Source organism: Onychomys torridus, chromosome 2, assembly GCF_903995425.1.
Source record: "Onychomys torridus chromosome 2, mOncTor1.1, whole genome shotgun sequence".
Classification (NCBI taxonomy): domain Eukaryota; kingdom Metazoa; phylum Chordata; class Mammalia; order Rodentia; family Cricetidae; genus Onychomys; species Onychomys torridus.
The window spans coordinates 124,064,806-124,091,357 of record NC_050444.1 but is presented as its reverse complement, the minus strand read 5'-3'; the positions used below and the strand labels follow the sequence as shown (position 1 = coordinate 124,091,357).

At 43.1% G+C, this 26,552-nt stretch overlaps 1 protein-coding gene across 2 annotated transcripts in view; it reads right to left on the bottom strand.

Moving 5' to 3' along the window:
- Ndc1 (NDC1 transmembrane nucleoporin) overlaps nucleotides 1-26,552 on the bottom strand; it is a 49,739-nt gene that overhangs the window by 7,461 nt on the left and 15,726 nt on the right. For both annotated transcript variants that reach the window (XM_036179905.1, XM_036179904.1), the window contains exons 10-16: nucleotides 25,342-25,423; nucleotides 22,780-22,935; nucleotides 20,409-20,645; nucleotides 20,200-20,315; nucleotides 17,629-17,679; nucleotides 15,549-15,612; nucleotides 14,629-14,729 (exon numbers count right to left, since the gene is read on the bottom strand). In XM_036179905.1, coding sequence (XP_036035798.1) covers nucleotides 14,629-14,729; nucleotides 15,549-15,612; nucleotides 17,629-17,679; nucleotides 20,200-20,315; nucleotides 20,409-20,645; nucleotides 22,780-22,935; nucleotides 25,342-25,423 — 807 coding nt within the window. The remainder of the gene's footprint in view (nucleotides 1-14,628; nucleotides 14,730-15,548; nucleotides 15,613-17,628; nucleotides 17,680-20,199; nucleotides 20,316-20,408; nucleotides 20,646-22,779; nucleotides 22,936-25,341; nucleotides 25,424-26,552) is intronic.

Genomic DNA, 26,552 nt, shown 5'->3' with positions numbered 1-26,552 from the left:
CAGGCTGGGGTGGGGAAGGAGCAATTAGCAGCAGAGAACCTATCCTAACTGGTTTCTGAATCTTTTTTTGGTGCCTGACCTTGGTGGCAAAGGTACCAAGAGCCCTTCCCATTGCCAACTCAGGACCCGCCTCTGGGATCTGCTAAACCTATCGACATCTGCTCACCAGCTTCACAGACTGGGCTGCTATTGACTCTGCCCTGCTTATGGATTTATGTGTTTTAACAATTCTCTTACCATACATTAGAATTTTGGAAAAAGAACAAAATTTGATGCATATGTTGAGATGCCATGTTAACTTCAAGTCCAATCATTTGTTCTTTCACAATGATCACTTATTAGAGCTATTTCCAAGACTGGGCATAGTTGAAATACTTTAGGCAGCATGGGAGGTAGTGTTCGGAGAAACACTTGAACAATATGAAAGAACACTGAGTCATAATGGGGAGGTTATTGTCATTGTAATTTCCTCACACATTTGATCTCATGTTGTTATACCCAGAAAACAGCCACCTTCCTTTACTACGTGGATCCACTGAACTTGTGACTTTTATAGTCTAGTTACATCACCTCCTGGATTCCTACCTAACACCACACACATGCATGTATGCATGTGCGTGCATACACACACACACACACACACACACACACACACACACACACATGCACGCACGCACGCACGCACGCACAGTAGCCTTGAATACACTGACAAAAGAATGACAGATAATGTAAAATATGCAAATATAAGTCAGAATATAAAAGTAGCAAACTCTGGGGCTGAAGAGATGGCTCAGAGGTTAAGAGCACTGGTTGTTCTTCCAAAGATCCTGAGTTCCATTCCTAGCAACCACATGGTGGCTCACACAACCATCTATAATGAGATCTGGTTCCCATACATGCAGGCAGAACACTGTATACATAATAAATAAATCTTAAAAAAAAAAAAAAAAAAAAAAAAAAGGTAGCAAACTCAATTTTTACCCAGTATTTTGCAGGTTTAGTCTAAAAGCAAAAACAATCCAGGGTCTTACTATGCAATCCTGGCTAACCTGGCACTTGCTGTGTAGACCAGGCTGGCCTTGAACTGAGATCCACCCCTTCTGCCTCTTGTTTGCTGGTATTAAAGGCTTGGGGAACACACCTGGCTCCTTTTTCAGGATGAAAGAGAAGATGTAACTGAACTGGGAATATCCTCAGTATGCAATCAGCTAGCTGTCCAACAGCTGCCATGCAAAACCTAGAACACATCTTGTCTGTAAATACTGATTTAAAATGAAGATATATTCTGACTATGTCCAAACTCATCGGTGGTTCTGGCTATTGTGTTTGTATAATCAAAATGCAATAATTTTTTTAAATTTCAGAATTTTGCTGAAGAGACCATAGACAATTTCCTTTGCAATATAATTACAAACAATTTCCCTGTTAGGTTTATAAATAAAAATCCATGAGACCCATACAAAAACTGCATTAACTTTACCATCATCCTTTTTCTTATTTGAACATCTCTATTACTTGCTGGACTCTTATAAATGATGTTAAGTTTGGTACACAAAATCATGTAAGATCAAGGGAAAGTGCACGTATCATCTTTGCAGAATACATGAAGACCTTATAAAATGTTTTAAGACCAGAAAAATATTAAGGGATGTTCTCCTTTTGAGTGACTCACTAGTGAGAATACAATATATATTCCCCTTTCTTCTTAAAAATATATGGTTCTAGGGCTCACAAGATAGTTGAACAGGTTAAAGAACTTAGAACCAAGCCTGATGAGTGAGTGCTAGTCTCAGGACCTACATGGTGAAATGTCATAGGTAACACACACACACATACACACACATACACATACACACACACACACACACACACACACACACACACACACACATACACTCAATCATTCAATGTAGTAGACTTAAATACTGTTCTAGAACCAGGAGTAGGGACACCAGTTTATAACTGAGGACAGGTGGACATTTGTGCCAACGAAGAACCTGTCTCAAAAAAAAAGTATATGGCACTTGAGGCTATCCTCTGGCCTCTACAGTGCATACATCTCTCTCTCTCTCTCTCTCTCTCTCTCTCTCTCTCTCTCTCTCTCTCTCTCTCTGTGTGTCTCTTTCTCTGCCTCCCCCGCACCCCCTCTACAGACACACACACACACACACACACACACACACACACAAAACACTGTTCTGTCTGAAGTGATTTTCATGTATGGGAATTACACATATACCATGCTGCACTTGTGCAGTCAGAGGACAGCGTCAGGCATCAGATACATCTTCCACCTTAAGACAGTTGTCCCTGCAAATGCCACGCCAGATGGCCAATGGACTTTGAGGATTTTTCTGTCCCTGCCTCCCATCTTTCCATAAGCAGACTGAGATTCAAGATGTACGCTGAGGCTGGAGAGATGGCTCAGCAGTTAAGAGCACTAGTTGCTCTTCCAGGACCAATGTTCAATTCCCAGCAACCACATGGCAGCTCGAAAACTCAAGTTCCAGAGGAGCTAGCACCTTCTTTTGTCTTCTGCAGGCACTAAGCACTAAACACCCACATACACAGAATAATTTTTAATAATAAAAAAACTGGTGTGCACTACCATGCTCAGCTTTACATGGGTTCTCAGGATTTGAACCAGGCCCATTAGCTTACACAGCAAGTGCTTTACCCACTGAACCATCTCACCAGGCCTATGTGTTATTTTGGAGAGAGGGTCTTTCTATGTTTCTGAAGGTAGTCTGTAGCTAATGTGTAGTACTGGTTGGCCCCAAGCCAGCATCTCTCCCACCTCAGCTGCCCAAGTGGTAAGACTACAGGCATGTGGCACCCTTACAAGATCTCCAATTCTTGTAAGATCAGTGTCATCACAGACATTAGATTTCAGAGCCATGCTGACAAAGTCAACAACCACTAGTCAGATATAGCTGCTGAGAACTTGAAATGGGGCAGCACTGAATTGAGATGAGCTACACAGTGAGAAACACCGGAGATATCCAAAGACAGTGTAAAGGAAAGAACACAAAATACCTGTCGGACAGTATTCAGGAGGCAGAGGCACACAGATCTATGTGAACTCAAGGCCAATCTGGTCTACAAATAAGAGTTCCAAGATACAGAGCTGTTACACAGAGAAATCCAGCCTCAAAAAACCAAAAAAAAAGAAGAAAAAAAATCCACAAAATACCTCATTAACAATTTTATACTGATCATGATAAAATGACTGAGCTAACTGAAATAAAATAACACTAATTTTCACTATTAACAACTACATTCTGTTAATGTAATGACCAACAAATGTAACGTTACAAAGATGAGCTATTGCTGCATGACTCTGGCACTCTTCTGGTTTGTCTAAGCAACTGCTATAGTTGAGCGGCGTTATCCTCCTCTGCCATTGTCAATGGAAGATTTTTGTTGCTGTTTTTGAAAAAAAAAAAAAATTCTGAATTCGGGGCTAGAGAGATGGCTCAGTGATTAAAAACACTAGCTGTTCTGGGAGAGGACTGGGGTTGGTTCTCATACCAGCACAGCAGCTCACAATCACCTGTTACCCCAGTTCTAGGCTGGGCGCTCCAATGCCCTCTTCTGGCCTACACAAGCCACACAATATACACATGCAGGCAAACTTTAAAAACCTGTTTTGTTTGTTTGTTTGTAAGAGAGGGACTCTCAATCCTGGCTATGCTGAAACGTGCTATGTAGACCCCGCCTGCTGCTGCCTCCCACATGATGGGACTAAAGGCATGTATAACACTCAGCTAAAGAAGAAGTTTCTAAAATTTGAACTTACCAACTTCACTCCTTTATAAAGAAATAACTACAAAGATGTGTGTCCAAACTTCTTATTTAGTGTTTCTTGAAACCACACTGTATTAACATTCTTATGTTTTATTAGTCTTTTACCAAAAATGGGGAAAACTGATTATTAATAATGAAATAATTCAGGACTGGGGAGATGGCTCAGTGGTTAAAAGCATTATCTGCTTGCTCTTCCAGAGGACCTGGGTTCAGTTCCCAGAATCTATATGACAGCTCACAACTGCCTGTAACTCCAACTCTAGAGGACCCGCCAACACCCTCACAGATATACTAACAAGGAAAACACCAATGCACATAAATTAAAAAATAGTTTAAAAAATAATGAAATAGTGTTGGGGATTTAGCTCAGTGGTAGAGCACTTGCCTAGCAAGTGCAAGGCCCTGAGTTCAATCCTCAGCTCCAAAAAAAAAAAAAAAAAAAAAAAGAAAGAAAGAAAGGAAGGAAGGAAAGAAGGAAGGAAGAAAGAATTCTAAGGATGACAATAAATTGTTCAAACACTAGAAATGTCAAATCACTATGCTCTCATAATACACCTGCCCTTAGATTTTAAAAGGACCCAATATATCAAATGGGAACTGCAAGAAAACAATTTTTATTGAACTTTTTGTAAGCATTGTGCTGTAGAATAATCCTTCTGTACACTGTGAAAATGTGTTGCTCTCATTGTTAATAAAAAGCTGATTAGCCGATATCTAGGCAAGATTTTAGGGAAGAGAGAATGCTAGGAAGAAGAAGGGCAGGGTCAGAGGAGTTCTCAGCGAAACAGGAAGGAAGCAGGACATGCAGGAAGGTAAAAGCCATGAGCAGCACATAGATTAACAGAAGTGGGTTAAGAGCTAGTTGGTAATAAGCCTGAGCTAATGGCCAAGCACTTGTAATTAATAGTAAGTCTCTGAGTGGTTATTTGGAAGCTGCTGGCAAACAGAGCTGGTTGCAGTCCCATCAAAAAACTCCGCCTACATAATTGTTCTTTGAAAGGAATAAAATCCAGAAAGGACCACTTTCCTGTGTGTGTGTATGCATGTGGAGACCTGAGGCCAACATCAGCTGTCTTTCCCTCTCCACACTGTTTTTTGAGGAAAGTCTCTCACTTCCATTTGGCTAGGCTGGCCGGTGCTTCAGGAGTCTGGCCTATGGGCACCCTTCTCGCACCAAAGATGAGATAACAGCCAAATGCTGCCATGCTAGGCTTCTCCCCCTGGGTACTAGGGAGCCAAATTCAGGACCTAAAGCTTATATAGCAAGTGCTTCCTCCAGTCCGAAAACATCAATCCTTCCAGTCAGAACTGCTCAGAGAAGAAATGCAGAATGGAACTGCATCAGGGCTCCATCAGGAGCCATCATCCTCTTAGACTCTGCAGTCATTGATAACCTCACAGGAAAAAAGGCCAACAAGGCCACAGGTTCGAGGACTTCAGCAAACAGTAACATCCACAGAGAAATGAAAACCACCGACTTTCCTCACTTTAACTGCCTAACCCCCAAATCTGAAATCCAAAACAAAGAAAAGAAAAAGACACCTAAAAATGACAAACTATTTTACAGCTGCTCTGGTGACAAAACTGACCTGAACTTACCTCACCTGCAGAAAGCCTGACCTGAGCTGACCCAGGTTATTTCCAGTCCCCACCTCCTCACCACACCCATTACACGTGCTCAGCTACTTCCTGGGAGAGAAATTTCATTTTCCTTCTTAGGGGATCCACCTCAGACACTGTCAGGAATTTAACATAGTATGTTTAGTCTAAAATGGTATACATAAAAGAATTTTTAGAGCCTGAAAAGATGGCACAGGTTCAATTCCCAGAATCAACACAGCAGCTCACAAAGTCTGGAGCTCCAGCTCCAGAGGATTTGACACCCTCATACAGACATACACCAAAGCACATAAAATAAAAATAAAAAATCATCAAGAAAAAGAATTCTTAGCTAAGCGGTGGTGGTGCATGCCTTTAATCCCGGCACTCAAGAGGCTGAGTCAGGCAGATATCTGTGAGATCAAGGCCAGCCTGGTCTACAAAGATCTAGGACAGGCACCAAAACTACACAGAGAAACCCTGTCTCAGAAAAATCAGAAAAAAAAAAAAAGAATTCTTAACCTGAATTCTAAAATAGATGATATAGTTTGGGATCCAATAGTATCTTAAACCTGTATTCTACCCACAAGAAGCTAAACTAGATTTTTCCTTTTAACAACAGTTACGTTTTCTTTTAAATAATTAAGTCAAAAGGAATGACTTAAAATACTAACTAGATAAACATTCAAGTGACTAAGTAGAGCAAGTACAATGAAAGTACATGGTGAGGGGCGACTAAGGTCAAGTGTATGAAGTAGCTTAGGAACAGGTTCAGCACAGGCCACTGTGGTTTACAACAACCCATGCGCTACCTACAGAAGAACTAACTCTCACAGCTGGGACGCACACAAGCATCGCCTCTTAGGAACTCACTGTATGTGGTCCTTGCGCTCCACTCAGATTCCTTAAGGAGGGTCTCACAGAACCATCAGTGTCGATAAGTAACTGTAAGAATAAGCAGGGACTCCCAGCACAACCCAGAGACAAAATACCCTGGGAGTGCTGCTTACACTTTGGGCCTAAGGAAGCCTACAGAGAGGCCGCCATTATGAAAGTTACTGCCCACTTATATTTCCACGAAGTTGTACATGAGCAAAAGCCAAAATAAAGAAAATCAGAAGTGTCTTTAGACATTGTTAAATGTCTCCAAGAGGACAAAATGGCCTGTGGCTGAAAAGCACTCTTAGTACTGAAGACCTGGCTGAAATGAGTGACTAAAATTACTATGTGCCAGTAACTGAGGTAAGTGCTTCAAAAGTGTCATCTCAAATCACACCTGCTAAAGCAGCCACGCTCACGTTAACAGCACCTACTACTCACCATCCTCTCCGTTCCTCAATAAACCATTCTAGACTTTTCTAGTTATTTCTGATAACTCTCACAATTCTGAAAGGTGCAGAGTTACGAATATCCCAATCTGAAATTTTGAGTCCAAAATGTTTTGAAATCTGAAGTGCTCCAAAATGGATTTGGGGGATATTTCAGATTTGGGACCATCAACCACTAAAGTCTATCCAAATATTCTCAAATCTGAAAAAACCTCAAAACCTCAAAGACTCTGTGCATGTTTGCCAGAAGTCAACCTCAGGTGGCATTCCTCAGCCACTGTCTGTCTTGTTTGATGAGAGGGGACCTCTCACTGGGAACTGGGGTCAATAATTAGAAAGAGCCTACAGGCTGACCAGGGAGCTCCAGGGATAACCATCTCTGGGACTATAACTCACCACTGGCTTTCCTGTGGTTGCTGGGGATCAAGTTTACGTCTTCATGTTTGTGTGAGAATCATTTCACTGGCTGACCTATCTCCCCTAACCCCAGAATCTGAAGCCCTTTCAGTACCAAGCATCTCAGAAGTGACAAGTGACACGTACTTCCATTGATGAACAAGACACTGATCTCAGAAAGCAGGGACGCCTGGATACAGATGTGGAGCTGTCCTGTGCTGGGTCTCCTACACTGCTTCCTTCCAGCACAACCACAAGTTCTTGGGAATTTAGAGGGAAATGTTTCTTTTAATCTGAAAGCTCTTTTTACATATAGAGTTCTGTCCTACAACACAGGATTGAACAAACATTTACTTAAGAGAGGTCAAGTGACTTGACAGGGTGATCCATTTCACCCTCCACGCCTCCTTAGGCAGGAACTACTCAAATCGCCCAGATACATACACTGAGATACACTGGTCCTGTAATGTATCCTTTTGTACATTTCATAATTTCTAACATGGATTTATAGCTTCTAATTAATGGGATCTTGTTTTTGTTTGGTTTGGTTTTTCTGAGACAGGGTTTTTCTGTATAGCCCTGGCTGTCCTGGAACTCACTCTGTTGACTAGTCTGGCCTTGAACTCTGAGATCCCCCTGCCTCTGCCTCCCAAGTGCTGGGATTAAAAGTGTGTGCCATCACCACTACCCAGCTAATTAATGGAATCTTGAAATGCAAAGAAATGCAGCATCTTTTCCAATAAAACCCAACTATGTTTGACTCCAGATCTGACACTCTGGCAGTTGTCTTAAGAAAGGAAGTGAAGAAATGTACACCCTTGCCAAGCCCTCAAGAAAGAATCTGATATGTGGACTGCTTAGGACCAGGGGTCCAAAAGTCTGGTTGCCAATTCTGACTCAACCACTTATTGGGTATGATCTTGATTGAATAAATCATAGCAATATGTAGTCTTTCAAGAGAAATTTGGTCATGCAAAACAAGCCCTGTTTTAATCTCCCAAGCTGTTACAAACATTTTTATAAAGCATTTCTTTTGGAGTATTACACATAAGTTAGGTCAAATCGCATAAAATTCTAGAGAGATGAGATATATATCCTGACTGTAGGGTACTGGTGAAAAACTCTCTGGGCCTTTATGAAGGCCAATTTCCACTGTCAACTTGACTGGATTAAGAATCACCTAGGCGACACACACACACACACACACACACACACACACACACACACACACGTGTGTGTGTGTGTGTGTGTGTGTGTGTGTGTGTGTGGTGGTGGTGGTGGTGGTGGTGGTGGTGGTGGTAGTGAGGATTTCCAGAGGTTTAACTGAGGGAGGATGACCTGCCTTCAATGTAGGGAGCACCCTCCCATGGACTAAATAAAGAGGACAAAGCGACTGACAAATGACCACTGCATTCTCTTTGGCTCTCTGGTTGGTGCCATGGACAAAACTGCTCCACCATCATGCCTCCGTTGTCATGATGGACTGTGTGCCTCAGAACTCAAGCAACCCCATCCTCTTGTAAGCTGCTGTTTATCCAATAGTCACAGTGAGGAGAAAATCAACTAACACACCTTCAAACTGAAAGCCCTGGCCTGCAAGGATATTTCTCCTCCACCTTTACTTCCTTCTGACTTCTTTATCTTGAAGGAAGCTACTGGCCACTTCAAATCCCTTTCTACCGCTCATTTCCAAAACTATCTGAGTTTAGGGCCAACAAGATGGCTTGTTGGGTTAAAGTATTTGCTATCAAGCTTGCTGACCTGAATTTGATCCCTGGGACCCACTGACCTGCATTACACAGGCACATATGCACACACACACAAACACAAAGGTAAGACCCACAATCTTAGTTCAGACTCGTCTGTTATGGTCTGCCATCACCATGCATTTTTTTTGTTTGTTTGTTTGTTTGTTGTTTTTTGTTTTTTTCGAGACAGTTTCTCTGTGTGGCTTTGGCTGACCTGGAGCTCGCTCTGTAGACCAGGCTGACCTTGAAACTCTCTGAGTACTGGGGTTAAATGGGTGCACCACCACTGCCCAACTTCAGTAATTAGCTCTTGGTGTGGCTGTGTTCTAACCTGCAAGCTCCTGTTGGAAAAGAATCATGTCTGTCTTTCCACTCTGTATGTCATTCCATGGTTAACTGCTGGATAGTTAAGTATCTGTTGGATAAGTGGATCTGTGAATGGAATAAATTTCACTGTTTCAGGATCAGAATCTAACTTGCAGATGAGAAGGCAAAAGAACACAACAGGACTGACCTCCTGACTCAAGGTGACACTGTACTTTCAGAACAGGCTCTCTGAGACTATTAACGCACCATGCTCTCCAGTGAACAGGGTCTAGAGCTTGATGGTGTGGATGGTTACAGTGTGAAGGAATACAGCCCAGGCCACACAACTGTCCACTGACTCTTCTCCCCCTGCTACTGGGGAATGTAGGCCAGGGCCTGGTCTTTGAGCATACTAGGCAAGTGCTCTACCACTGAGGTAATCCTCAACCTTCTTGATAGTCTTATTTTCAGATAGGGTCTCATTAAGTTGCCCAGGCTAATCTTGAGTTCATTTTATAGCCTAGGTGAGCAACAAAGTTGCAATTCTCCTATCTCATCTTCTCAAAGAACTGAGGTTTTTTTTGTTTGGTTTTTTGAGACAGGGTTTCCCTGTGTAGCTTTGCGCCTTTCCTGGGACTCACTTGGTAGCCCAGGCTGGCCTCGAACTCACAGAGATCCACCTGGCTCTTCCTCCTGAGTGCTGGGATTAAAGGCATGAGCCACCACTGCCCGGCTAACAACTGAGAGTTTATGCTTAGACCATCAGGCCCAACTTGACCAAAAGGAAGAAGGAGAAGGAGGAGGAGGAGGAGGAGGAGGAGGAGGAGGAGGAGGAGGAGGAGGAGGAGGAGGGGGAGGAGGAAGAAAGAAGAAAGAAGAAAAAGAAAGAAGGAGAAGAGGAAAAAAGAAATTTGTTTAAAGACAGGGCCTCACTATGTAGTCTTGGCTATCCTGGAACTTTCTATGTAGATCAGGCTGCTCTAGAACTCACAGATCCACCTGCTTCTGCCTCCAGCGTGCTGGGATTAAAAATGTGCACCACCATGCCTGGCCTCAAAATAATTTCATGGTATATTTTACATTATATAAGTAACTTAAAATTTTTGTAGTTTAAAGACACTTATCTTGGCCCACGTTTTACCTCTAAGGATCTCCTTTAAAGATGACAATAGCAACTAAATTTCAAAAGATGCTGGCTGTTATCTACCCACTGATGACCAATCAACTACCATGAACTCGGTCGTACTCTCAAGTGAATTTCTATTTTAACTAACCAAAACAGCATACAAAAACCTCTGGGAAACATCTGGGTATCTGTTAGGATACATGTTACCTAATGCAAATGGCAGAGATGTGTGTGAATTTGTGAGTCATTTGAAGTAACCGTGACCCACTAGGATAGTGTGGCCACCAGCAGGAACCACCTCTGGATACCCATCTCTCCACTCCTTGCCCTCTGGATAGCTTCAAGGGTGAGAGCCTCCCCATCCTTTTCATTGGCCTTTATTGATTCACAGCTAAATGACTGATCTATTGGCACTGAGGAGTGTCAAAACAAAACAGAATACAGCCACACCATCATCCCTTAACTATTACACAACTTGCCTTCGATTACTGAGACACTTAGAAGTTACTCTCTTCACTGTGAGGAACTATCCCTTCAAGATCATAGAACATAAAACCAGACATAAAATGGCACTAATATGACTCACACATCTCTGCCTCCTCAAAGTAAAGGAGCAGTCATTATAATTAGCCCACTGTGTCAGAACTGCCACTCAATTCAAGCCCCTGAAGAGATGGCTTCGCTCACATATACAGTAAACAAGCAAATAACAGGCATCCAACAAGTATTTTAATAAGCACCTGTCATTTGCCAGGTATCACATGCTAGGAAGAAGAAAACGAGACATTGATCCCTGCCTTTATTCTGACTGACTGAGGGTTGACATGGGAATTACAAAGCGGATCCAGAAGAAAGAAGAAAAGTGTTCTAGACAAAAAAGAACACAGTCATGTAAGAAAGTAAGTCATACTTGAAGGAAAATGGTATAATCTCCAGTGGCTTTAAAGCTGATGGCTCAAGGGAAGAGCAGCAGTGTCTAGTCAGAACGAGGGGCATCTCAGATAAGAAGCTGAAGTCATAGTTCTGGGCAGGAATGCCAAAGGCCTGAAGAAAGCGGAGTCAGGAACGATGGACAGAAGAATGGACGGTTAGCAGACGGAGAAAGTTTTCGGGTGCGGGGGAGGGATTGAAAACCCAAAGATAAAGACTTCCAGGATCCAGTGCTAAAGCCGCCGGAGCATCAGACTAAAGGCCTAACCTGGAGAGGGAAAGCAGCCAAGGGGGAAGCCGAAAGGGACGTGAGGGCAAAGAACCAGAGAAACAGGGCTGTAAAGCAAGAGGGCTGTGCTCGGAGCAAGGGCTCCCATCTCAGCTTCACTAGATACGCTACCTGCCACTTTCCCAAAGCTCTACATCAGCTTTCCCATTGGCCGTAATTATGAATAGGGACATCAAATCACAGTAACTTGCAGTTTCTGTATCAAAGAAGTCACCACCATTCACATCCCATTACTGCTGTTGCAGTTATCTTAAAATTCCATTCATCTGGGGCTGGAGAGATGGCTCAGTGGTTAAGAGCACCGACTGCTCTTCCAGAGGTCCTGAGTTCGATTCCCAGCAACCACATGGTGGCTCACAACCATCTGTAATGAGATCTGGCGCCCTCTTCTGGCCTGCAAGGACACATGCAGGCAGAATACTGTATACATAATAAATAAATAAACCTTTAAAAAAAAAAAAGGAAATGACCTTTCTCTAAAAAAAAAAAAAAAAAAAAAATTCCATTCATCATATTACTGCTTCAAACACTAACTCATGGACAGAGCCTCTTACTCAATGAAACAATCAGAAAGCACATAGTGCTACAGCATAAACTCCTACCTCGTGCAATTCAATACCATTCATTTCCTTTCTAACCCTCAGGGCTTTAAGAGCATTACTGGACTGGTCAGTCGGATGGCTCAACAGGCAGTAGTGTTTGGGTGCAGCCAGAGACTATCCGTGAATCCAACAAAAAGGCTGTCTGTGATAGACGAGACTCACAAAGGACGGGCTCTGAATTCTCAGAGTCAAGTGTCAGCTCCCTGGTCCTGTTCTTGGCCCTCTGACTCTCAACTGTATAGTGCAGGCCCCTCTCACTGTCTCTTTCTGTCCTGCCCTTCAAAAGCATTCTCCATCTCAACCCCTTTGTTTTCAAGGAAAGGCTTGACTTTTACACAAATCTGGAATTTGTATCCTTCCACTCAAAGGTATGGGTAACTGCAATCCACATAAATAGATCTCCTTCTAGTAAGTTCTGAAGAAGCAGGAATTCCAACAGTGGAGGAGATGTGAACAGAGCAGCACGGAAGAAACACTGAGAGCAGTGAGGTCTGTGCAGTCAGAGGCCATGCAGCTCACTTGCACCATTTACTCAACCTCAATGGGTCCAGTAGGTACTCTCTAAGAAAATTCAACAAAAAAACATTAAGATACATTGCATAGTTAAAGTTAAGTAAGTACTGTGCCAAGAATCTTGTTCCTATTACACATACACATAAGTTGAACATAGCATACTATAGATCATGAGCCAAAAAGTTTCAAGAATAGAATCATTCTCTCAAGAATCCTAAGTGGGAGAAAACCAAATCCCAGGACAAAATGGCAGACTAGGTCAAGGATGAAGGATGTGAATCTGCTGCTCTTCTTGAGGCATCTACACTGTCAATACCCTGAGTCAGCCTAGGTACACGTCCTAGCTCTGCCCTCTCTGAGGTTTGTGTGTAAACTCGGGCGTACATTACTGCACTAGCGAGCCTCCTCATCTGTAATCAGAGCTTTCACTTCCTTCACAAGATAGCAATGATGTTCTGTGGACAGAAAACACGACCAAGTCTCAGCTGCCCGGCTGTGCATTTAGGCAATGTTGGAATGGGAATGGGTGCTGCATAACCATGATCCCAGCCTTGGATGGCAAAGGAGGGGGGATTAGAGCTCTACTGGGCCTCATGGGATACCTAATGAGACCCTATCACAAAAGACCCCAAAGTAAAAAAACTCGAACAGAATATTCAAAGCAACAATAATAAAAAGGAAAAGAACAAACCACTGATAAAGATTTCGTAAGTGGTAATATGAACTAAATTTTAAACAGAACTGTGGAGCAAGTTCTTTTTTTCCTTTCCTAAAAGGTTCCCCAGACTAAAAAAAGATGCAACAATTGTTACTCTCCAGGCCCAGCTCAACACTTCCTACAAAGAGACTATTGTACCCAAACACTATTTCTAAATGCCCCAAGCTCTGTTTATACTTCCCATGACCACAATAACAAAAGGTAGACTAGAACAAATCATTTGAATTAAAAAAGGAAGGGCTGGGCGTGGTGGCACTTGTCTTTAATCCTAGCACAGGAGAAGGCAGGCAGGTGGATCTCTATGAGTTACAGGCTGCCAGGACTACACAGTAAGATCCTGTTTCAAAACCAAGACAAAACAAAAGTGTAAAATAGGAGAGAAGGAAAGGAAGCCTGCTGGGCACGGCGATGCACACCTTTACTCCCAGCCTTCAGGAGCAAAGTTTGAGGCCAAGTTCAAGGCTACATAGTGAGACCTTTTCTAAAAATGAAAAGGAAAGGAAAAAGAAATAAAGGAGGGAAGGAGGGAGGGAGGAAGAGAGCCTGTTGGAAAGCAGGAAGTATGTTTTTTTTTTGGTTTGTTTGTTTGTTTCTGCCTTCCTATAAATACAGGACTAAAAAGGTCTATGGAAAAACCAACTACCCAGCCTTGGATGGACATCCAGTGGTCTTAGGTGTTGAGCCTCTGGCCCACAGGGAACTTATTTGATTGGGTGATGATTTCACAGGCCATTTTCAGTAGCTCTTGGGCTAAGGGATGTAGCTCAGTTGGTAAAACGCTTGCTGGCTGAGCATACATGAAGCCCTGGGTTCGATCCCCAGCACCACACAAAACTGAGTGAAGTGGAGTATGGTGGCTTACATATAGTACTCCAGCATTTGGGAGACAAAGGCAGAAGGATCACAAGTTTAAGGTCATCCTTGGCATATAGTAAGTTTAATTAAGGCCAGTCTGAGATATGTAAGATCCTGTCTCAAAAAACAAAAGACAGAATCCAAACTTGCACAAAATTGCCTGAACTATCTACTTAATTCCAGCAGCCTACCACAATGGGTTAAAGCACACTTTCTCTTTCAGTTTCTGTGAAAGTTTTAAGCAAATAAAGTTGTTCTTCTTGTTCTCTCTTTCAGATTGTAATTTCCTAAGGGTGAAAGCAGAATTTTCATTTTGGCCATGTTTTATTACTGGCCTATAGAAACAGAGAGAAGCACAGGGCACTGGAGGACAGCCTGCAGCCACGCGCAACACTGGGACAGGTCACTTACCTCCTGCAGGGTCAACAGAGTATTCAGGATAGCTGGGAGTGTAGTCTGGACAACTCCAAATCTATCTTCTGTAAATGATGCTGCTACCAGGTGAGACAGACCTCAAGGGGAGGAGAACACGGGGAAGCAAAGTCAGACAGACTCGCCTGTAATATGTCTATTTGAGAGGACACTGACAGTCTGGATATAAAGAAAACTATAAAGAAGAGCTGTAATACAAAAGATGGAACAAACCCTGAAAAAAGTGTTAACTGCCTTAGAGCCACAAAACAAAACATACAAACACAGGAGGCCTGACAGCTATGAGGACACTTTTCATAGAGTGGTCAAGCCAGGCCCGCCTGGGTCCTGAAGCACCAAGAAGGTATTTATATGTGAAACAGTTCTTTAACAGCTAAGTTTTCATATTTCAATGGAAGCGACCATTAAGGTAAACACTATCAACTGGCTGCACTTCAATTACACAGAAAGACATCTTTATCTATGTACAAGAAAAATTCTACCCAAATCAAAACCCATCCAGGCTTGTAGCTGCAGCTCAGTGGGAGTGCTGGCCTAGTAGTTATGAGGCCTGGGTTCTGTCCCCAGAACTGGTGGGCCAGGGAGGAAGAAAATTATCCATATAAAACAAAGATAAAAATGTATCTGAGGCCAGGCAGTGGCGGCGCATGCCTGTAATCCCAGCACTCGGGAGGCAGAGCCAGGCGGATCTCTGTGAGTTCGGGGCCAGCCTGGTCTCCAAAGCGAGTTCCAGGAAAGGCGCAAAGCTACACAGAGAAACCCTGCCTTCAAAAACAAAAACAAAAACAAAAAAACAAACAAAAAGTATCTGAAATCCTAGAAGTGACCGCTCATGAACCAGAATTCAAAATTAACTAATTAAATTCAGTTACAGATTACCATTCAAAAATACTGCTTACCTTCTAAAGCCCAAATATGCATCTGGGCATCTGAAAAAACAGCCTGAATGGAGGCCTCTGGGTGCTACAAATAGAACAAAAATATTTAAGTAAAGTCCCCTGTGTGAAAACTGCCATTTTTATCAGTTGTGTGATCTGTAACAATAAAAGACTCATGGCTGCCCTCAAAACTTAAAAACTGAAATAATTTCTTATATGAATTTAAGTACAACAGAGCATCCAGGCTTAAGTCCCTAAGTGCCTCAGTTTCTCATTTAAAGAGGTCCCTGTGATCAGCCCAGTGGTCACTTAAGGAGCGTTCCTAATGCTCTTCTGAACAAAAGACCCCGTAACTATGGTTACTTCTCATGGACTGCTTACTACTCTCAACCCCATAGACAGACAGACAGACAACCCCCAGACTTCCTTCACTGTGCCCTGGGTGGGCAGTATGGGGCACAGCTGGCCTAGCTAAATAATGCTGGCAGGCCTCTGCTACACAGGCCTGTAATCCTAGTTACTTGGCAGGCTAAGGCAGGAAGATCTGAAGGTCAAGGCCTGTGTGAGCTAAAGAATGAGTTCAAGACCAACTGTAACTTATTGAGACCATCTCAAAACCCAAACTAAAAACAAGAAGGCTGGCTTTACCTAAGCACCCAATGGACATGGGCTCATTACTACAGTGTTCCTCAGAATTGTCTACATTGTTACCACACCACAGCTCCACCTACAGCCCCTCACCACACCACAGCTCCACCTACAGCTCCTTACCACACAATAGCTCTTACAGACTAGAATCAGAGTAGATATTCACTCCCAGAGGAAAAGACTTTCTGCTTAGCAGAAACTTCCTCTCCATAAAATGCGGATCAAGAGAGGAACACTGTCAGAGTCACAGGAGGGACTTTAGTGAAGTGCATGTCACACATAAGACACTCAGGACTTTAGTGAAGTGCATGTCACACATAAGACACTCAGGAAGTTTGTTTTCTGCTCTGGAGACCAAGAACTGCAGTAACACTTCAGAGAACTCCCATCCTCTCCGAGAGGGATACGGCCCGTGTTGCTAAAGGACGGTCCTAGGTGATTGTTTTTGGAAAGGCAGATCTGCCCTTCCTTTGTAGGGAAAAGGCACCGTGAAGAAGTAGAAACGGCTCTTACGCAGAGTCACACATTCACACCAGGGCTGCTCAACTCTTCAGCCATCATTGTATGGCTTCAGAGAGTACACAAGAATAATGAAACCTTTGCTTGTGTGTGCCAAAGGCTCCACAAGCCCGTACACTAACACTGCAGTATGGACAGAGAGAGGTGAAGGTGTGCAAGTATGCTGTGGATATTGCTCTGGATGCTGTGAATGGGTTGTTCTGCTTGGTTGATAAATAAAACACTGATTGGCCAGTAGCCAGGCAGGAAGTATAGGCGGATTAAACAGACAAGAATTCTGGGAAGAGGAAGGCTGAGTCAGGAGTTGCCAGCCAGACACAGAAAAAACAAGATATAAAGACAAAACTGAAAAAAGGTACCAAGCCACCTGGCTAAACATAAATAAAAATATGGGTTAATTTAAGTGTAAGAGCTAGTCAGTGGTAGGCCTGAGCTAATGGCTGAGACGTTTTAATTAATATAAGCTTCTGAGTGATTATTTTATAAAGGGCTACAGGGTTTGTGGGGCTGGGCAGAACCAGAAAAAAAATTCATCTACACAAGTACTCTGCCCTATATGTGGACAAAGGTTTTACCTGAGAAAGGATTCATACAAAACAGCTACATCGAACAGAAAACACAAGTAAATCTTTAGTTTCTCAGCTGACATTTACTACCCAGGGGCAGCTGAGACAAGGGGGAGACTAGCTGAAAGTGTTGTTTGCTTGTTTGGGGTTTTGTTATGTTTGTTTGTTTTTTGGTGTTGGGGCTTTTTTGGGACAGGACTTCATAAGTTGCCAGGTCTCACTTAAAACTCTCAATCCTCCTGCCTCAGCATCTGGATCCTGTGGGATAAAAAATGTAAGCCACAATGCTGGCACAGAATTCAACTTTGTTGCCTGAAATGCAATTTTTTGATGGATTAATTCTCAGTGCCGTCATTTGATATTCTTACCTTACTAAAAAAGTACATTATCAGCACCCGTTTTGACAAGAAATTCTTAATCTGAGTTGGAAAAAAAAGAATTAACAAGGTTATTCTTTCAAGTCTACTCAAGTATAGCACACATTTCTAAGTTCTCTAAATGTAAATGTAGCAATGAACAATAGTTACAATAAGCTATGTAAGTAACTAGAACTGTGCTATGGATTGGATAAACACGCTAAGCCACCACCCTTAACTGTGTTTCCACACACATGCACTGACACCCAAGTACAGCCTTTCCATAATAGAAGGAAACCTCAGAGGCTTGGGTAGAACTTTCTAAACCTGGATTTTTCTCAATTTGATACAACTGCTGTCCCTTTAGCCACCCCCAAGACATTCTCTACAAGGTGACATTCACAGAAAATAAGTCTCCTATATCAGACTCAAAGTCCACTGAGTGGAAAGTAAATCTGTGCTTTGGGAGACTCACCGAAAGCTATACTAAGCCACAGGGAAGTAGAAGGCAGGACCTGGTTAGTTACTACACAAAACCTAGCAGGACTGTACTGTGTCTCACCGGCTCCTTTCTTCTACACTAGCCTCCTCACTTCATCAGCAAACATGGTGCTATTTCTCCCATTTAGAAAAGGATGGTTTTCTGAAGTCCCTAACCCCACAACTCCTTCCAGTTACTGGTCATTTTCTCTCCATTTATGGCAAAAGTCCTTCAAGGACTGGCTTCTTGGAAGGTATCCACTTTTTCTCCTAATCCCTCCTGACCCCCGCCCCTTCTGGAGCCAAGGACCGAACCCAGGGCCTTGCGCTTGCTAGGCAAGTGCTCTACCACTGAGCTAAATCCCCAACCCCACTGACCACCCTTCTCTACCTAAGAGCTCCTGTCAAAACTCAGGCAAGATGGTTCAGACCTATAGCCTCAGAAACTGGGGTTCAAAGACTGCCTGACTGGGCTACAGAGGAAGTCTGAGGCGAACTGGGCAACTTAAGAGATCCCATCCTACAAAAAATAAAAACTGACTGGGATGTAGCTCAGTGGTAGAGTGCTTGCCTATGTATACTAGGTTCCATTCCCAACAGTAGACCTGGTGACCCCACCTTCCCAGCTCCCATGTTAACCCGTCACCCCGCCCCACGCTGTCCCTGTCACTTTGTCCTGCTCTGGGAAACGTTCTTTCCTGGCCTCAGTTGCTGCTCCTGAAGAGTCCTTTGCTCTTCCCTCATCTCTTGGACCCTTAATCAGTGGAGGGTCCAGTTTAGAGCTCTCTCTTCCCTTCTGTAGCCACACTCAACAGCACTGAGTCTCAGGGCTTTTTGAATGCTGTCTGCACGCTGATGACTTCTGAAAGTACATCATCACAAGAATCTTCTGTTTCACATCTAACTTTCACTTGTTTTTCTAAACAGGTATCTCAAAGTTGCCAGACTCAAATCAAACTAAGTCCCCACTTCACCTCTATTAATCTCTTCCTTCCGAATCAGTGGGAAACTGCCCCAATCACCTGCAACTATTTTAGTCTGGTGCCTCAGGCCAAAGCCTTACAGTAAACACTGACACTTTCTCCTGCGTACCAAAAGCAAATTCCAGGCAAATTCTATTACATTTGTATGAAAACATGTATCCAGACCTTGACCATACTTTACAGGTGCCATCGCAACCCCATGATCACACAGAGCTGTCCCCACTAGATCACTGCAGCGGCTTTAGCACTGGTTCCGCGGCTGCTTAGGATTCAAAGTCCAAATAAGGACAAGGCTCACCTCAGTCCCACCATTTCAAGAGCTCCTTCCCAAGGTAAGTGACATTATAATATCCTATGAATGAAACAATGTGGCAGTTTCCCCTCTCACTGGGGAAAGGCCAGTTTTAGCACCATCAAGTGCTGCCCAAACTCTGGTGCCTGCCACCTCTGAGCGCACCTGCCCCCCAGCCACCGTCCCTCAGTCTGCTCCAGGCACACTAGTTTGCACTACTGCTCATACGCGCCACACGCACGCATGCCCTCTCTTGGGTCTGAGTCTTCCCATCGTCCCTGCTGCTCTCCCGAAGTGTCATCTTTTCACTGAGACCTCTCTGCCCAGCCACAGGAAACAGTACCCTTCCTCTAACTGTCGTCTTTCCTGCTCTACTTCTTGCCATCAAATTCTCTTTTTTAAGTATATTTTTCCTATTTTGGACATAGTCTATCAGGATGCAGCTCTGAGATAATAGCATGTCACAGTATGAAGCAACTTTTGCCCCTAATAGTTCCAAGAACAGCCCTTCCATTGATCCAATTAGTGGCACTCTACATTAAAGAAATAGAGCGTAATTTACTTGCTTACTCATCTGCTTCCCTGACTAAAATATAAACATACGGAAGGGCTTTGTTTTATTTGCTGTTTTACCCAGAGCCTAAAACCCAACTATCTCTTTAAGAATTAAGTCATGTAAAACGCATTATAATTCAAAACATTCCAATATTGGCAATTTCATGAGTCAATCTGACACTTGAAGCATAAAAGAAACAAACAAAAAGCTGTTTGTGAGATCCTTAATCTTCTAATGATGTACATGTAAAACCTATAAACGTATCATCCTACCTGTTCACGTTTATTCTGAATCCATAAGTAAATCACATTGGGCTGTCTCACTGTCTTACCCTCAGCAGTGACAGAGGTACAGGGAGATGGATTAGAAAACTCAGATATTTGCTGATCTATTAAAAAGAAATGATAAGGTGAGTGAGAACTTAGGCTGTCTAACCCTGCAACTGTGAGACTCCAAATTTTAGAAAACAAACAGCCCTCACCAGTGTGAGTCCACAATCTCGGCCCTCTTCTTGTTAGCTGAGGACTTTGGGGAGACCCATAGCAGGTGTTTACATCAAAAATTCCAGCCATTCGATTCACTACATTGGAGCCAAATGGGGTCCCAATAGGATTGGAAACATCAGGAGTAGATAATTTTGGAGAAAACAGTGATGTTTTAACCAACGGTGGCACTGAAGGCATCTGGCTAGATTTTGGTGTCTGAAAAGTAGTTTCTTCTGTAAAAGAACAGATGCAGTGCAGATGAGGCAACATGGCCCAGGCAGGCCAGCAGAGGGTCTCAGGTCTACACTCCCTGCTTTAAGACATTAAAGGAGAGCACAATAGCTGGCTTCCATCTAGAGTTAAGTCCATGTTCAGATTTTATGTTGTCATTCAGGAACCCCTCCAAGAGTTTTAGATTGGTTTGTTCTTTTTGTGCATTATTATCGTGTGTGTGTGTGTGTGTGTGTGTGTGTGTGTGTGTGTGTGTGTGTGTATGTGCGCTTAAGAGCAGCCACATGTGGACAGGTCAAGGGATAGCTCTAGCTCTTGAGAATTGGTTCTTTTCTTTCACCATGGGCTCGAGGCAAAACAGGTCACCAGGCTTGCAGAGCAAGCACCTTTACCTGCTGAGTCACCTCAGCAGCCCTAGGACACCTTCTGTTGCCTGTCACATCGTGTGGTCTCATTCCCCTCCACGAGTATCCTGATTGCAAGGCTCATTTCTCTAAGTACTTTCAAATGAACTCATCACCTGTATTTTACTTTTAAACAGGAGAAACTCACTGCATCAGAATCTATCCAGTTTGGCTGTATGTTCCTATTTTAATTACTATTTGGCTAAACCCATCCAATTTATGATAAAAATGGGCAAGAAAAAATGCTGGCATTTTCCAAAAAAGTCCCACCAAAGACTAAGATGTTGCTGGGTGCTGTGGGATAATTCTTCTGTGTGCAGTGGATATGTATTACTCTCATTGGTTAATAATAGAGCTGATTGGCTTTGTAAAGGCAGGATAAAGTTAGGTAGGACAATCAAACTGAGGACTCGGATGAAGAAGGGAGGAGTCAGGAGAAGCCAGGGAGCCACCCAAGAAGCAAGATGCTAGAAAATAGGAAAAGCCATGAGGCAATACATAGATTCATAAAAATTAGTTAATTTGCTGGGCAGTGATGGCACATGCCTTTAATCCCAGCACTCAGAGGCAGAGCCAGGCGGATCTCTGTGAGTTCGAGGCCAGCCTGGTCTACAGAGCGAGTTCTAAGAAAGGCACCAAAACTACGCGGAGAAACTATCTCAAAAAACAAAAATGGAGGCTAAGGCAGGAGAATTACAGGTTCAAGGCATACCCAGGCTAAAGTTTGTCAAGGCTAGCCAGGGGCACTTCTAACACCTTGTGTCAAAGTGAGAAGTTAAAACAAAAGGCTGAGAATGTAGCTCGGTGTTAAAGCACTTGTCTGGTATGCACAATCCTGGGTACCAAAGAAAAAGACTACTTTCCCAGGATATTTATTAATCTGACCAAAAAGCAGCTTCATTGAAAACCACCTTATATTGGGCTAAAGTAGCCAAGTTGTAGAATATATTCTTAGCCTGTGTGAGGATCTTGATTCAATCATTTATCAGCAGAAAAACTAACAACAAAAAGTCAGCTTGTAACGACCAATTCAGTTCTAGTACACTATACAAAATCAGAGGCACTTTCTCAGCACTCTAGCACAAAGACAAACAAATGCACTGCATTAGGATTTTGCTCTTAAATAAAACTGCAATAAAACATTAAACACTGATCCCAATACTCGAGAGGCAAAGGCAGGCGAATTCAGAACTAGCCTGGTCTACAGAGTGGGTTCCAGGATAGCCAAGGCTACTGTCTCAAAAAAGAGAAAAGAAAAAAAAGACAGACAGACAGAAAGTCACTGAAAGTGCTAAACTTTTCATCACATGACTTTGAGACAGGGTTGTACTGTGTAGCTCTGGGTGTCCTGAGCTCACTTTGTAGACCAGACCTTGAACTCACAGAGATCATCTGCCTCTGCCTCCTGAGTGCTGGGATTAAATGTTATGTGCCACCACACCAGGCTGCATCAGTCTTTTAAACACTACTGTTACAATGGACATAATCTAAAGCATTTTATTAACTGAAAAATGAAAAAACTGTATGTTTTAATGTTCAATGACTTGTTGCTTTTCAATCTACAATGATAACAAAGGTCTGTCTTTCTTGGTTCAATACAATATTTGGTATTGTCATCATGTTGGATTAATCTCTTCTAAACATATATACCTCACACATGCCAATAACCATGAATTAAGTGCTGTCCCTCTTCTAGGAAACGTGTTTCCCCCTGGCGTAGACCAAGAGTCACCTGGAGAACTCAGTCTCTTGGGCTCCGCTGGGTGCGATGAAGACATCCTTCCGTTTGTGGCAGCAGCTTCCTGGTAGAGAACCAGTTTCTGAGTCATATCATTTAAAAGATTCAAGCACTCCCTCGAAATGGCAGTCCAGTTATGGGGATGTCCACCTAGGATAAGCAAACGACAGCTTTTAAAAAGTAAGAATTCCTGTATTCTGGAAGCTTGGGGCAGGAGGTAATCAGTCTTCACCCCACTCTGCAGCAGGACCCACTGTCTCCGTTAAGTTATTACTCACCTAGTACACAGCAATCTAACAACTGCTTGGCTGAATCAATTTGCTCAAAAGTCTGCTAACAAAAATTTGGATTTTACCCTTAAAAACCTCCCAAATAGGTTGCCAAAATTAAGCCACGCACTAGGCCATGGTTTTAAAGACGGTTACTTCCCAGCAGTGCTGAAGACAGCTAAGTCTGTGGAAGTGAAGGAAGGCAGCGAGAGCTGGGATGTATGCGACCCACTCTTCAGTGGCCGTCACACGAGCTGTTCAGTGCTTCCTCACGCTCATCTATAGGACTTCCTCCTTACCCACAGTCCAACTCTGCATTTCCCCAGGCAGCCATGATCCAAAACCAGCAAGTACAAAAGTTCAAAAACGACTTCTACGCTTTAGATCAGCTCTTCTGAATAGCGTAATTTAATCCAGTGCCATTCCACGATAACTGACTGTCCTCACTCACACTACACACACTACCTGCTGGGCAGTCACTAGGTAATCCTCTAGGTTATCAGACAGAGTGTCACAGTATCAAAATGCTGTGTCCAAACACCCCTACTTTATTCAATAATGGCCCCATGGCACAAGGGTAGTGATACAGTAATTTCCTCATAATATATTATTTCAATTGTTCTATTTTCTTATTGTTGTTCATCCCTTATAGTGCTTAATTTATACATTTTATCATAGGTATACAGTTGTATATACATTGGAAAGCACAGGGTACAGAGGGTTCACAGCACAGAGGGTTTTGGGCACCACTGGGAGCCTTGGAACATGTCCTATAGATGAGGGAGAGACCATGTATAAGAGACAGTATTTGCACTGGGTGTGGTGGGTGGCATGGCAGGCAGATCTCTGAGTTCAAGGCCAGCCTGGCCTACAGAGCTAATTCCAGGACAGTCCGGGCTACAAGGGGAACTATGTCTCAAAAATTTTTTAAAAAAGACAGCATCATTATTTGCTATTATATCTCTAGGAGTGACTTGGCTATTTGATAATGATAAATGTTTTTAGTTTTTAAAATTGATTTTAAACTTCATTAAATTAAAGAAGAAGCAAAAAAAAATTTTTTTAAAAATCACACACCAAAATAAGCAGACCCAGACTCTACCACTCAACTTTTTGTACTTGGAGAGCTTACCTATGTGCCATTGTGCTATTTAACATGAACTAATAATTCTCATTCTTTAGAAAACAACTCTCTTCTCATCTATGTCTTTGATTTTCCATGACCTTTGTCTACTCAAGTTATCACGTCAAGACCACACATGCTCCATTGCGTGTTAAGAAGAGCAGAACTTCCCCCATGTCATTCATTTCCTTGTCACGTGATCACTCTCACACGTACTCCTTTGGTACCCTGTAAGGGGACCATCACCTCATCAGCGAGCACTCAGGACAACTAGGAGCTGTATAGTATTCTAATTAAATTCTAATCATATGCCCCAGAGCAGAAGTTCTCTGGCAGAGCACATGATATTTGTCAGCTGCCCGAATCTCTAGAAAAATGACTGCAGAGGATGAGCTCAGGTACAACAGGAAAGCACCACTGCTCCTTCTTCCCCACAGCACCAGCTCTGGTTTCTCACCACTAGAGAGAGTAAATCTGGTCAATTACATTTTTATATAACTCGGCTTCATTTCCACAATACGATCCTTTGACAATCGGGGAGTTGGCGAGTTTAGCAAAACAATGGAGTACTAATGAGAAAGCAGGCTACCCGGGCTCCTTCCACTGGGCTGGAGCTGGGGCTGGACTACTTCCCTGCCAAGAACCCGGCGGCGAGAGCTCGGGCAAAGCCACAGCCTTGAGCTGCCTGGCAAGTACAGTAGAGTCCGGCCTGCCAAGAGCGCCCTCAGGCACCATCAGTCCAGTCTCGGTCTACCTTTTCTTCTAGAAAGGAGGCAGAGTAACTTAGCAGGAGCAGAGAGCTCTGTCCATGGAGCCAAATAACAAACATCTTACTCCAGTCCTTACTCCCATCTAGGAAGGAAGCCACCTCGTTCTTAAGACTCTTAGGCTGTACTGTCCTGCTAAGACACACATAATTTCTTCAGATTCAGGTATTTAAGGAGCTGAAAGAAATGAATATCCACAAATAAATAAGTGCTTTCCCTGGTGACATAAATTCTACCCACAGCCAAGTAATCGTTTAAGTCATTTAAGATTTAGTCCATTCTTCATCTAAGGACTTAGGATGTGTGGCATGGACGAACTAGACCTCTCTTCCAAAAGTTTGGAGCACCTTGTGTGTGCGCACGCGCACACAATCAAATCTACTACTCTCAGCAATACCTGGTTGGCTGAGGCTAAAAACTTCTTGCCTTCGAGATGGAGAATACTGAGAAAGCAACATCAGGTCCTGTAAGGCCAAATACTAAAAGGGAAAAAGAAAGATGTTAAAGCTTTAACAGAATCATACACAAGAGCTAGACTCGCATCCGAGGAGCAATCAGATGGACTTTTTAAAAAGAAGTATTTCAGGGGGCTGGAGAGATGGCTCAGAGGTTAAGAGCACTGGCTACTCTTCCAGAGGTCCTGAGTTCAATTCCCAGCAACCACATGGTGGCTCACAACCATCTACAATGAGATCTGGCGCCCTCTTCTGGCCTGCAGGCTGAACATTCACTGTACACATGATAAATAAATCTTTTAAAAAAAAAGTATTTCAGGACCACAACCTTCCTTTCTGGATCTCTGGAACTCTCTTGCTCTACCTCCCTATATACGATAAGCTCCAGATACACACAAGAACTACAGAGCTCTGTATTTTTATAGCTTTGTAATAGAAAAGTCCAATATGGCTTCCTTCTGGAATTTTCTCTGTACTCCCACACACTGACATCTCTCAACTGTGGCACTTCTGCACATTATCTTGCTCGCTGCCATACCCAAAGGCAGTGCTTAACACATAAAACACACGGCTATAGCTTTTCCCTGAAAATCCACCTTCTCCCCGCAAGCCTCTACTCCAAAGGTGTGCTCCTTCTGAAGCAGCCTGGGATGGGAGCCGGGGATATGGGCAGCACTGCACTTGCCAGTACAAATGGAGGGCGGGTGTTGTATCTGCCTTTCCCACTAGGCATGCTATGTCTTAGTCATCGATGTACCCAATGCAGCCAGCAGTACCTGACACCTGCCTACTAAGAAAGATTTAGTAAGTAGGCAAACAAGTAGCTAATACTGGCAATTAGTGCCTCGATGGTTCATTTTCCTACTTGTTTACAGCTTCTCTAGTGACAAAATCACTGGGTTCCAAGCATTTTCTTTAACTATTTTTGAAGCAGTAAGCTAGCTGGGCATGCTGGTACATGCCTCAGCACTTAGAAGGTGGCTTAGGCAGGACAAGTGCAAAGTCAAGTCCAACCTGTCTACACAGCATGACGCTGTCTGAAAAACATAAAAGTATACAATAAATAAGGCACCGTGACCTTTTAGCAGGATAAGTAATATCCTGTTATATTTGGATTTCTTTACAATCTCAAATTATAATTTAAAAACAATTT